We start from the raw sequence: 12,427 nt of genomic DNA on the forward strand, positions 1-12,427 counted from the left end.
TACGCCTTTGGAGACGGCTTATGGTAGAGAAATGAACATTCAATTCACGGGCAACAGCTCTGGTGGACATTCCTGCAGTCAGCATGCCAATTGCACGCTCCCTCAAAACTTGCAACATCTGTGGCATTGTGCTTTGTGATAAAACTGCACATTTTAGAGTGGCTTTTATTGTGGCCAGCCTAAGGCACACCTGTGCAATAATCATGCTGTCTAATAAGCATCTTGATATGCCACACCTGTGAGGTGGATGGATTATCTCAGCAAAGGAGAAGTGCTCACCAACATATATTTAGACAGATTTGTGAATATTTAATAGAAATAGACCTTTTGTGTACATAGAAAAAGTCTTAGATATTTGTTCAGCTCATGAAAAATGGGGGCAAAAACAAAAAATGTGTTCAGTGCCAACACATCTAAAAACAGCATTGAGATTGTGGATGCAATACAAGAACATCCAGAAGGCTTTTACTCTGATCCAGACCCGCAAATTTTAATGACCGATGCCAGCTCCAGGAGTTGGAGATGTTGGTGGGATCTCGATATGTGACAGGACGTCACTAACTCTGTGCTAGGTTCAGAAAATTATTTACTGGCTTTAAAGAAAGCCAAAGATCATCTGAGAAAATAGCAAAGCAATTCTGAAGAGGGTCGGTCCCTCATTTACTTTTAAACAGGATTGTATATTCATAACTAACAATCTTGTCTTTCTGTCATTGGTGACTATAATAGTAATGATAATGATTAAGTTATTTGCATTTATTTAGCACACTGTAGGAATTATTATTATTTCAAACCTTACTCAAAAGGATATTGCTCCCTGTGAATATTATCCTCCCCTCAGTTACCATTACAAAATTTTAGTTCTAAAACAATAGTAGAAATACATGACTGTTTCATGATACATTTAAATTAACTCTCCATGCACGGTGCTGAATGTGTCTGGGGTCTGTCATTTTCATGATAGATTATAAAAGTACCGATTTCAATAGAGGTTTGCACTTTTATAATTGGAAACTACTCAACCAGGGAGTTTTTTTTTCTTTGACGTTAGCTTCATAGAGCTAATGGAAGTGGCAGGGTGGTGCACTAGGGTAGTGCATGCCTACCTTACCCACTTTAAATGAGGTGAGATATAGAATGTTTGGTAGCGGTGGAATTGCAGGAGGTGAGGGGGAGATAGAACTGATGAGTAAACATGGAATGTGGGTGGGAGAGCTGTGCATTGAAAAGCAACAATCATGGCTCCAGCACATAGACTTTTCTATAAGATGCCTCTAATTGGTGTATGGCAATGGCACAAACAAAGTCTGTACTGGGGAGAAAGGGAAGGAGGCTGCAACTTTTGCAATTAGTTTTTTTCATATATCCCAAACATAATATGCAGAAGAAAGTACAAGCATGTTTTCTTTGGATGTGTATCTACTAAATTTATAATTTATTTCAATGCACTGTTCCTTTAACAATCATATCCACACTGCATTCATAAACACTGATTCCTACCAGACCCCAAAGCATTTCAACACAGCCATTCTTTTAAAATGAAATACATAAATTCCTTAAAACATTTTTGCTAGACAATTCCTATTGTCAAAAGTGTACCCAATGCATGGTGGAAGGCAGATGTGCTTTGATAATCAACGTATCTCCCTACAATAGAAGGTATGAGACAGGTGTGTGGGCCCTGAGGTATAAAGAGCGTAATGGGTCTGAAGAATATGATGTGCTTATGCCAACCTTTGGGATCCACTAAATTAACATGGGAAATCAAATTTGGATCCCAGGTCAGTGGTTAAGATCCATTGTTCTAATCTGTCAGAATAGTGCATGCAGTCATAGAAAATATTTAGTGTTTAAAGCATGTAACAGTAAAGTAATAAATCTTCTGTTTCCCTTTAGAAGTATTGATGAAAATGAGGAACTAATGGATTCTCAGCTCCATCTTGAAAACGACGAAAAATCTCTGGACTCTAAGGTAGGTGCAAAACACTGATTACATCACAAAGAAAATTAAGCGTGCAAACTATATGTGAATCGTGATAAAAAGGTGTATATACACCTTGAAGTTGCAGCAGAAAATAGCACTTTTCTTTCAAAAGAGCAGCAGAATAATTACACTATAAATAACTGTGTATACCCCTTTAATTAAGTAACAACTCTGACCTGCACATTTATCTTTTTTCACTCTTCTACTCCCACTCGATCTCATCCTAGACCCCATCCATATAAAACTCACTCACACATCCTGTCACTATCTCTCCTCCTCCTTCTAGCAGCTAGTGATGTCTTCCCCAACCCAGGGCCCTTTACCTTCTATACATACACTAAAACAACCAAAACCCACACAAACCTCATTCTAGGCTATTCATGAGCACTTTTCTTCCTGGCTACCTCACTTCGTCTTCTCAAGCACTTCTTCCCTTTTTCTTGAGGATTTCAATATCCCAATCAGCAATTCTAATTGCACTGATGCCTCTAATCTGTCCTCCGTATCGTCCTCATTTGGCCTCACGCAAGTTCAGCAACCCATACAGCGGGAAACACTAGTGATTTTGCCTTCACCAATTGCTGTACTGCCTCTAATCTCTCCAATATTCCTTTTCCTCGATCTCAACACCATCTACAGACTTATGACATCGGCATACCCAGTACCAAAATGACCCCACCCTCGGCACATCAATCTCGCAGAAACATCCACTGTCTTGACCTAGAGCAATTTTCCACTAACACCCTAGCTCTCCTTTTACCTATCTCAAACCTCACCTGCCCTAGCTCTGCAACCTCCTTCTACAATTCCACCCTCCCCACTCAACTAGACATTATGGCAGCTCCTACATTTAAACGCAGCAAGCGCCCCCAATTACAACCTTGGCACACAAAGCTGACCAGATACCTCCAAAAATGTTCCAGAATTGCTGAACGCTGCTGGAGAAAGTCTCTTCTGACTTTCTCCACTGATGCTGCAGAGGAAAGAGCCTGGCGCTCTCCTGACTTGTCTGGGGACAGAGTAGGCAACGGTACGACTTTCCCGGGGTTCGCGAGGGAAAGCGTCCAAAATATAGTTCCACGAACTCGACGACCAAGTACCGCTGAATGCATTTGGGAGACAAAATGGCCACTATTTACTAGAGCATATGTTTTCGGTTATACGAATGGCGCCCACCCAGAGAGACCACTTGAGTTACGTGTTTCTGTGAAGTTAACGAGCCAGGGTGAGTAGTCTGTGTTCGGTAGTACTTTTCAACTACCGAACCCAAGGGAAACAGGTGGCGTTCGGGAATTTAGGGAGAGGTAAATAGGGGTGCATATCATGGCTTCTGTGACACTGTGCATCCATCTTTTCTGGTTTCAACTATGCCTGTCAGTCCACCCATTGTTCAGCTATATGGAATCTGTTTTATGTGCTTTAGAAATAATAATAATAGCTGCTCCTTGTCAAATAGATACCCACCACCAACTCACACATTTAGTGTGAATTCCAAAAATAGCAAAAAGTAGCTTCACAAAATATACCCCCTCCCCCTCACACAGCGTGAGGACGTCCAGCGACGCTCTAGCACAGGAAACCTGTGCTAGAACCCAGGAAGTGACCTCTAGTGGCTGTCTAATAGACAGCCACTAGAGGTGGAGTTAACCCTGCAATGTAAATATTGCAATTTATGAAAAACTGCAATAAATTACACTTGCAGGGTTAAGGGTAGTGGGAGTTGGCACCCAGACCACTCAAATGAGCAGAAGTGGTCTGGGTGCCTGGAGTGTCCCTTTAAGGCTGCAGTAATGGGAGCGAGGATCTTTGTGAAAATTCTTGTTGCTGAGGTTACACCGACTGGCAATGGTTTAAAATTAAAATGCTGGAGTTTTCATCCTACTGTTATAGCTGATAAGAATCTCCTTGATGCTAGAGCCATAGGAACGTGCAAGTAAGAGTCTTTGAGATCCAGGGTAGCCATGAAGTCCCCTTTCTGCAGGATATGTGTAGCCAATAGTAAGGACTCCATATGGAATTTTTGGTATGGGATGAGCTGGTTTAAATTCTTTAGATCCAGAATTGGCGCAGTGATTAATCCTGTTTTGGAACTATGAAGAGACGAGAAAATATGCTTTGAAATTCTTGGTTCTTTGGGACTATTTCTATCACCCTTTTTTTTTTTTTCCTCAAAGAGATTCTCCTTCTGCCATAAGTGACTGTTTCTCTTTTGATTTACAATTACAAGACTGTGCCTTGGCTTTTCTGTAAATGTAATCTTGTAGCCCTCTGAAAAAAAAAAAAAAAGAAAATGCCCACACGCACCAAGGTTACACACTGCACTCATACACACACACACTCTGCATCACATACTGCACTCATACACACACAATACATTCATACACACACACACACTACACACTCTGCATTCATTATATACACAAAATAAATATTCAATTAACGTAATTTTTTTGGAATCTAATTTTATTTATAAATTTACCAGTAGCTGCTGCATTTCCCACCCTAGTCTTATACTCGAGTCAATAAGTTTTCCCAGTTTTTTGTGGTAAAATTAGGGGTCTCGACTTATATTCGGGTCGACATACTCGAGTATATACGGTAATTGATGAAACCGCTATTACAGCTCTAAAAATTGTGAGTGTTCCAATTATCTTAACTTTAGTTTTATACATGCTGTCCTATGAAGATTTTTTATAATCACAGCATATTGGTATCTTGTACCAAGTACCAGAAAAATTATCAACCGTTGTGTGCGCAACCACCTTATTCCTGTTCCACCTGTATGTCTACTTTAGGTAATTCTTCCCACTTATTACTTTGGATCTTGAAAAAGGTTTATAAAGTGTCTGGAAATTAAAGCTCTCGTTTCTGGACTTTTCCACTCTATGTACATCAAGCAGGAAAAAAAAAAAAATTCTGAACAGGAAAACCTTTTTACTTAGATTTAGAAGGTAAATCTTCACTCAAAACTTTATTTCTTTCATAAACCTCCTTAGTTCCTCTGGTGGGAACCCCATCTTCACTCTAGATTACATACTGATGTTTCAGAGAAAACTGATGCTGAGCATTCTCCTGGGGATAGTTCCAAACTGGATGAAGATCTTCTCCTTTTGTGTTTACCAGCTGCTACATGCGCATGTACTGGAATATTTGATCTTGCGGTTTCCTTAAAAGACTCAAAAGGTTGAGCCAAGTTATTTTGGATCCAAGAGAGAAAATACTGCAGGCATCCTGTCTTTCAATTTTGTCATTAAAAACAGAATTAGACATTCTGAGAGAGAGATTAGTTTTAAAAATCCATAATATAGAATGAAATAACAGATTTATAGACATAAGACAAGACCTATTTCACCTCAAAAACCTCAGAGCCGTGTGGGCGGCTGGTGACATGGCAGACCCAATCTGAACAGAATTCTGCTGACATGAGGGTCTAGCACAGCTTAAATTGCACCAGAATGTAAAATTTTGCAGCAAAACGTGAAGTTCCGAACTGCACATGTGCAGTCGAAACTTCGGTGGAACGCAAGGCCTCCCGACATGCGTTACACTGCTGTGCGCAGGTGGGCAGCCTGCAATGAGAAAGGCGTGCCACCTGGACCACCAAAACAAAATTGCCGGGACAACCATCGGCATAAGAGTATACCTCCACTCGCTCTGGAAGTGAACGGAGTTAGGCTACTCAGCTTACCACCTGGGCAGCTATTGGACCAATTTCCCCGACAACATCCAGTGTGCCTCGCCATGCCCAACAGACTACCTGTCCATCCCGGGTTTTGACGAGAAGAACTGGGTTAGTAAGGTACCATTCGGAATATATAGGGTGAGTGGGAGGAGCAATTTTTAATCTTCATTTATTTCAGGCTACTTGTCCCTGCATATGGAAGTACAACCCATCTGTGTACTGCCACCATATGCTAGGAAAAATATTTTAACAATGTTGCAGTAAAATTAAAAAAACTGCTGGCATAGTTGTCCATGAATTAGGGATCCTGAGATACAATGTATACTCAGACCTTATTCAGCCCTAAGGCCAAAATGCTTGAAATGGATTGCCTAGAACTGACTAGGAGCATTGCATCTCTGTAGCAAGATTTTCTCAGTGGTATGCTAGGTCCTGTTTATACAATTTCATTACTCAGTCTATACAATAATTATTACAATAGTTTGACTATTGAAAGCTACCCTTTTTATTCCAAAATATATTAAGTTACAGTAGTATCTCACTTTACGGTACTAATATGCTTCACTAAGACAACTTTCAATTATGTTCAGTTGATGAATCTCAAAGGAACATTATGCTGGCACCTCTGCACTGTAAATAGTCAAACCGTTTTATAATATTTTGACTACTTACTTAAGCTTTCTTACCAACAGGTCCAAAGACACGGTTACAAAGTTCTTATACATTAATATGCAAATCAGAGTACACAGACAATAAGAGTGAATGGGTGCAGTATTAGTCTCTAAATTATGGATACAAAAAAAATAAAAAATAAAAAATTCTCAAGTATGCACTAAAATATATACAAACATCACCAATATTTTAATAGCTGCCTTGTCCTAAATATACAAAACTTTGCAAGGATTCCTCAGTTAATTAAATTATTTAAGTTGTGGAAGTATAGGTATGAATCATTGTTAGCTACCAGAAGGAAAGTTTCACAAAAAATGTCAATCTCTCAAACAAAGATTGAAGTGTTGTTGCTTTATAAAAAGTAACTTGTACTTTCTTCATTTCAAGTAAGGTCAGATACATTATGAGGACAATAGCTAATTTTGGATATTTGTTCTGCCCTTATTGCATTTGATGACTGTTTTGTTATATTACTTCATTTATTGCCTTCTTTAATTAAATGTACCGTTAAGTGTAAAACAAATGTAGTTGAGTTCTCCTTGATGTACACCGTGTAATTCAAATTGGAAGTAGAGGTTTCATTATCAATATCTGCAAAAAAAGTTTGTATAGTTCCTATTAAAAATAATTTTGTGCAGTAATGTTTATTCACATGTCTTTTTTTTATTAGGGTCATTAAAGAAATGGATGAGAAAGAAACTTCATTACAATTGATCGCACCTTTGATGAGCAGATATTAAAGAGTGATATTGCCTAAGCAATATAAGTTTCAGAGCAGAACAACTTTAACATTTTTATGTGCACAATGTATGAAACATAAGCAGAAATGAATAGGGCAAAACATTTTACTCACCAAAAATTATCTTTAACATGGTTTAAGTGGCAGTCCAACTGAGTTTACTCCCATCTCATTAACAGGGCAAGGAGACATAAAAATACAGAGAGGTCCAGACTATCTCCCCTAGTATATAAGAGAGCCAGCCCAGCATGTTCCCTTGTAATAAAATGCCATACAAAGTAGACTTTATAAGAAATACTTTTAATAAAGGGGCGGGTAGTTATACTGTTTGCACTATTTGAGTAAAATTTGTTTTCCCATACATCATTCACGTAACAAGCTACAGTTATGGGGAAGACATCACTGTCTCACCAGGACCTTACATTCTGTATTCAGAGGCTAGAACATCCAGTCCATAATGTTTAGCTAATGTGTGAAGAGAAAGCCAAGTTGCAGTGGCTGAGGCTGCCTCTGATGTAGAAACATCAATTGTAGAATGTGCTTTAATAAATTGTAACATATGAGATTTTTATAGTGGTTAACCTTAAGGTTTGGACTAGATCTGTGAGCCAGTATCTTTATTCTCTTAGAGTTAAACTTTACAGAGGGATAGTCAAATATACACACAAATCACAGCTATAATTATTTAAATAAGAAAATCAGATTCTGGAAGAAACAAGATTCAATGAGTGAAAACCGCATGCAAATCCAATTAGTTTCCATATATTGTGAGTTATTTATATATTATATATACACACATATTATAAATATACATGCAATGCATTCAAAATGTGAGATGTCTACATATACAAAACTCGATCCACCTATTACAAACTGGCTTTTTTTTTTTTTTTTTAAACCTTTAACAAACACTAAAGAGCATTTCAGTACTTTACTCTTACATCTATAGACCATGCAATTTGTGATCATCAATAAAATACTGTTAACTATAAACAAAAACAAAATCTGTAACAGGTTTTACAGTTTAGGAAACACTTTGTTCCCACTCATAGCACAAGGGATTAGAAGTTTTCTATATTCCAGTGGTAAGTATTTCTCAATAAGGACATTGAGAGGAATTGTATCAGTTACCAGGCCATGCCTATAAAAGAGAAAAGAAAGAATGTAGTCAGATTTTGCCATTTTTTTGCAGCCATATTACAAGAACAATGACAGCAAAACTCAGATTTTAAGAATATTATGATTGAGTTGATATAGTAAACTAGTCTTTACAGATGTTAACATATCATTAATAAATGAATGTCGGATTGTAACCGACTTATCAATCAAGCAGTTCCATTATGGAAACATGGATTTAAAATAAATTATTAATTTAAATGCTTTAAGACCACTATGTTGCCAGCATGGGCCCAGTCTGGATTCTCATGGCACTAGTGGGAGCAGAAGAATGATGTAGTACATGGTGCACTTGGTCAGTCTGTGAGAGGGGTTGGCCAGGTGGGGAAAACAACACAGATATTGTAATTCTAGTGCCTGACTGCATCAATGCATTTATTGTTCAACATTTTTTTGAAAGATTGAACACTAAGTGTCCCTGTCTGGCCACAGCCAGGTCCTCACTAGAGGTATGGGTAAGGCAGAGGTTATAGTCTTCCATAGCCATGTCAGGTTATCACAGCCAGTCATAGCTGGTATTAACTGAGTGTTGAGCACCCCATTTCAGCAAATCATTGCCCATCGCTGCTTGGACTAATGCTTCCTCACAATCCCAAGCAGCACAGAATACTATGGCTGCCAGGGATCTTCATTTAGTGTTAACCCATGCAAAAATGGTGGAATGGCAGCTGGGGACTCAAGGCACTATAACCACTTCATTGAAATGAAGTGGTTACAGTACCTAGTGTGGCCAACATATGTTTTTTTTTTATTTATGTAAATTTTTCTAAATCTTAGCCCTCTTAAACACGTGTACTTTAGGGGTTTCAAAGAATCTCTAGTAACAGATTGATTGGAATATAAGATTGCAATGTGAAAGGGAGAGGATAGAAGAGGATTTAGATGAGGAAAATGTGTCTTCTTAGTGATCTTTCCTAAAGGTTAAACGTTCTACAATGCTTATAAACTACACCATTTCAATTTGTGCTTAGCACCCAATTTGTGCTTGTTCCTACATCCTCACTACATCTTCATAACCATCAATGTATTGTAATACTATTCAAAAGGTTTTTTGTCCCTTCTTATCTCCATCGCTCACAATTTCACTCATTCACCCCACTCTCCAGTCTCTCTCACTTTAATTTACGTATTTCCTCACAAGCACTTTCAGTTCCACTCACCCTAGCAGTTGCAAAGTACACCTGCCACTCCCCACAGTATCTCCTTGACTATTGCTCAGTTTTCTCTTCCTCACAGTTCCCCCGTCTAGTTGAAACCATTGTAAGTCACTTTAATTAATCTACCAGACCTCTTTCACACCTGCTGGCAAACTACCTGTTGCATCTTACATGGCTTCCTGAGCCTTTTCAAAGCTCCCATGATGCACTCAATATCATTTTACTGGATTGGTTTGTCCTTAATCTCAGCATGGTGGCCTACTAAGCTGGAAATCATGTAATGAGTGTGTGTGTGTGTCAGAAAAAGTTAATAAAAAAAAAAAGCATTAAAAAAAAATAATTAACATTTCTTTTATGCATCAAATCAGAATCACCTTTGAAAACAACTATAAATGTGAGGGTCTTAGCACCTTTGTAAGTTTTGTCTGGTTGAATGGAATCTGTTAGTGAACAGCAATTTCCAAGTCTTTCCATAGATTCTCAATTGGATTAAGCTTTATGCCTAGGCAGAGTTATTCTAAGATATGTAGGTTCTTGATTTTACTCCACTCCAATGTAGTTTTGCTATAGGAATGTCTTACAAACGGACACTGGTCTTCCTTTAGAAATTGCTTATATATGGCTACATTCATCTTGTCATCAATACTAATCAGTTTCCCAGTCCATAATAAAATGATGCAACCACCACCCCGCTTCACCCTGGGAATAATACCGTAAAGGTGATGAGGCTCAGGTCGCATTTGGCGATAAGGTAAACAATTTCAATTTTGAACACTCACTAGCAAAAGTGGAAACTTGTGTGTGTATAAATACTAATCTTAATATTAACAGCACTGTAAGTTACCAATAATTAATTTGATGGAAACAAATAAGACATTTCACCTTTTCATTAAGAGCTCAATATCAGCGCGGTTTATGGTCTTTCGGTTAGCATGATCGGTATAAGCTGCCAGGTCACTGCTTAGTTGTCCAAAGTAAATTTCCAAGCTACAAAGATTGAATAAAAAGACAAATTAAATTAAAAATTTAATTTTAAAATACATTTTCCATAACAGCATATCAAATCATATGAGGGGAGGTATAAGACAGAAGGTAGAAGATTACTCCTTTTTCGTCCGGCCGTGGGTTGACCGGGTGGAACGCATATGTGTTCCAGCCACTGAGGAATGACGCAATGAGAACGAGACCTGTCTTCCGGGTTGGTGGAACGCATATGCGTTCCACGGACGTTAGGTGGAATTCCTTATATGGACGTGGATTACAGATTACACGGAACAGCTGAAATCAAGCGCTCTGATTGGTTGATAAAACGCCGAACACGACGAGAGGGACATTTAAAAGAAGACTGAACAGATGGGACTTTTTGTATTGTGATTAATTTGATCTGATTGTAATATTGGTTTTATTCAACTGCTCCTGAGGAAGTCTATTCTATATAGACGAAACGCGTAGAGCTATTTGTTTTATTGCCTGGGATTCCTGTAACCTGCTGTTTTCATTCACCATCTTCAAGGAGGGATACAGATATCTGATGGGCATTTTTACTTTTCACTTCTTGGAAGTGTTTCAAATAAATTGTATTTTTTATTACATCAACAGTCTCCAAAGATACCTTGATGGGCTTGAAACACACTTATATTTTGTGAGTGTAATACTTTTAACAGGGACCACTCTACTTAATGGTGTTTCACTATGCATGTTCTCTGCTTTAACCTTTTCTAGGTGTATCATATATTTTAGGAGATTACAGCATGTTTGTAGGTAAAACATCAGATATCAAACAAAATTTTAACATAAATATACATGCTATCAGGAAAGCAGAAGATGTCTGGCTCAATGACCCCATTCTACCTCAGACAGGGAATGCCAGTGTTAGGATAAATAAATATATAAAATATTCTTGCAGGAAATATTATGACTATTTTTCCAGGAGGATTGGTCTGTAAGTTGTATCTTTAAGCATTACAAATGGTAACACTCCTTAATGCAGAGTTTAACCATAATCAGGCACACCTAGACACATGTATGCGTTCGTATTTGAAATCAAATGAGCCATGATTTGGTCACTAGGGTAGGATGCCAATGCACTTATATTGCCATGATTGGACCATACAGAAAGAATGGACAGCTAAAAGCCAAACCATTAGTGATTGTCTCTAAGTGAATTCAGAGTGCTCACACTCTCGGCAAAATGCAAGGAGTGTCCAAGTGGAAATAAAATACATAATTTTGCAAGTTAATAGGATTACTGAACAGGACTTAAATTATTTACCTTACAGGAGTTAAATTACTTAGCTTTCCGTCCTTGCCGTGGATTCTCTGCCTATCTGTCAAGATTGATCGTTTAACCCCTTAAGGACACATGACATGTGTGACAGGTCATGATTCCCTTTTATTTAGTTTGGTCCTTAAGGGGTTAAGCAAGTCCAATGCTTCCCCATAGGGAATGGGAGATTAGTGTACATGCACTGCATACCCTGCACCAATGAAATGCTGCTCTATTAGTGGCATTTGATTGGAAACCAAGTCTGACACAAAGGGAAGTGCCTCTAGTTGCGGTCCGGAAGACCACCACTAGATGAGGGTTTAACCCTGAAATGCAGTTTCTACAAAACTGCAATATTGTATAATTAAGTGAAGTGGTCTGGATTCCTTTAGCGGTCTTTTAACCATGTACTGTAAAAAGTCCCATTGTAGAGACCCGATGGAAGAAGAAAAGAGCATCTGCCTACTCCAAAATAACCCAAAAGAGTGCAGATTATACATAGAACACTAAGTGGGACAACAGTGCAGTTATTTTGCTAGTGAGCAGTCCACACAAACATACAATATGAATCCTTGCATTTTCTTGATTTCAGCTTAAAGGGAACTATAGTGCCAGGAAAAGAAAGCTCCCTATAGTGACCCCCCAGTGGACAATGGGCTGGATTCTGGACACTATAAATTGGTAAAAATGTAGAAAACACGAGGCAGTTACAAAGATATTTTCAGGGTAATATTCATAGCAGCATAACTTC

General features: G+C 38.3%; 2 protein-coding genes across 4 annotated transcripts in view; one reads left to right on the plus strand and one right to left on the minus strand.

Annotated features, from left to right (window-relative positions):
- The window catches only part of TSNAXIP1 (translin associated factor X interacting protein 1), a 164,870-nt gene extending 157,771 nt beyond the window's left edge, over window positions 1–7,099 (plus strand). Inside the window, exons 14-15 of the mRNA XM_063437280.1 lie at window positions 1,897–1,972; window positions 7,009–7,099. Coding sequence (XP_063293350.1) covers window positions 1,897–1,972; window positions 7,009–7,017 — 85 coding nt within the window. The 3' untranslated portion in view covers window positions 7,018–7,099. The remainder of the gene's footprint in view (window positions 1–1,896; window positions 1,973–7,008) is intronic.
- Window positions 7,100–7,948: 849 nt separating this feature from the next.
- The window catches only part of CENPT (centromere protein T), a 103,801-nt gene continuing 99,322 nt past the window's right edge, over window positions 7,949–12,427 (minus strand). For all 3 annotated transcript variants that reach the window (XM_063437274.1, XM_063437276.1, XM_063437275.1), the window contains 2 exons: window positions 10,293–10,397; window positions 7,949–8,218 (listed from right to left, as the gene is read on the minus strand). In XM_063437274.1, the coding sequence (XP_063293344.1) occupies window positions 8,095–8,218; window positions 10,293–10,397 (229 nt within the window). In that variant the 3' untranslated portion in view covers window positions 7,949–8,094. The remainder of the gene's footprint in view (window positions 8,219–10,292; window positions 10,398–12,427) is intronic.

Source organism: Pelobates fuscus, chromosome 12, assembly GCF_036172605.1.
Source record: "Pelobates fuscus isolate aPelFus1 chromosome 12, aPelFus1.pri, whole genome shotgun sequence".
Classification (NCBI taxonomy): domain Eukaryota; kingdom Metazoa; phylum Chordata; class Amphibia; order Anura; family Pelobatidae; genus Pelobates; species Pelobates fuscus.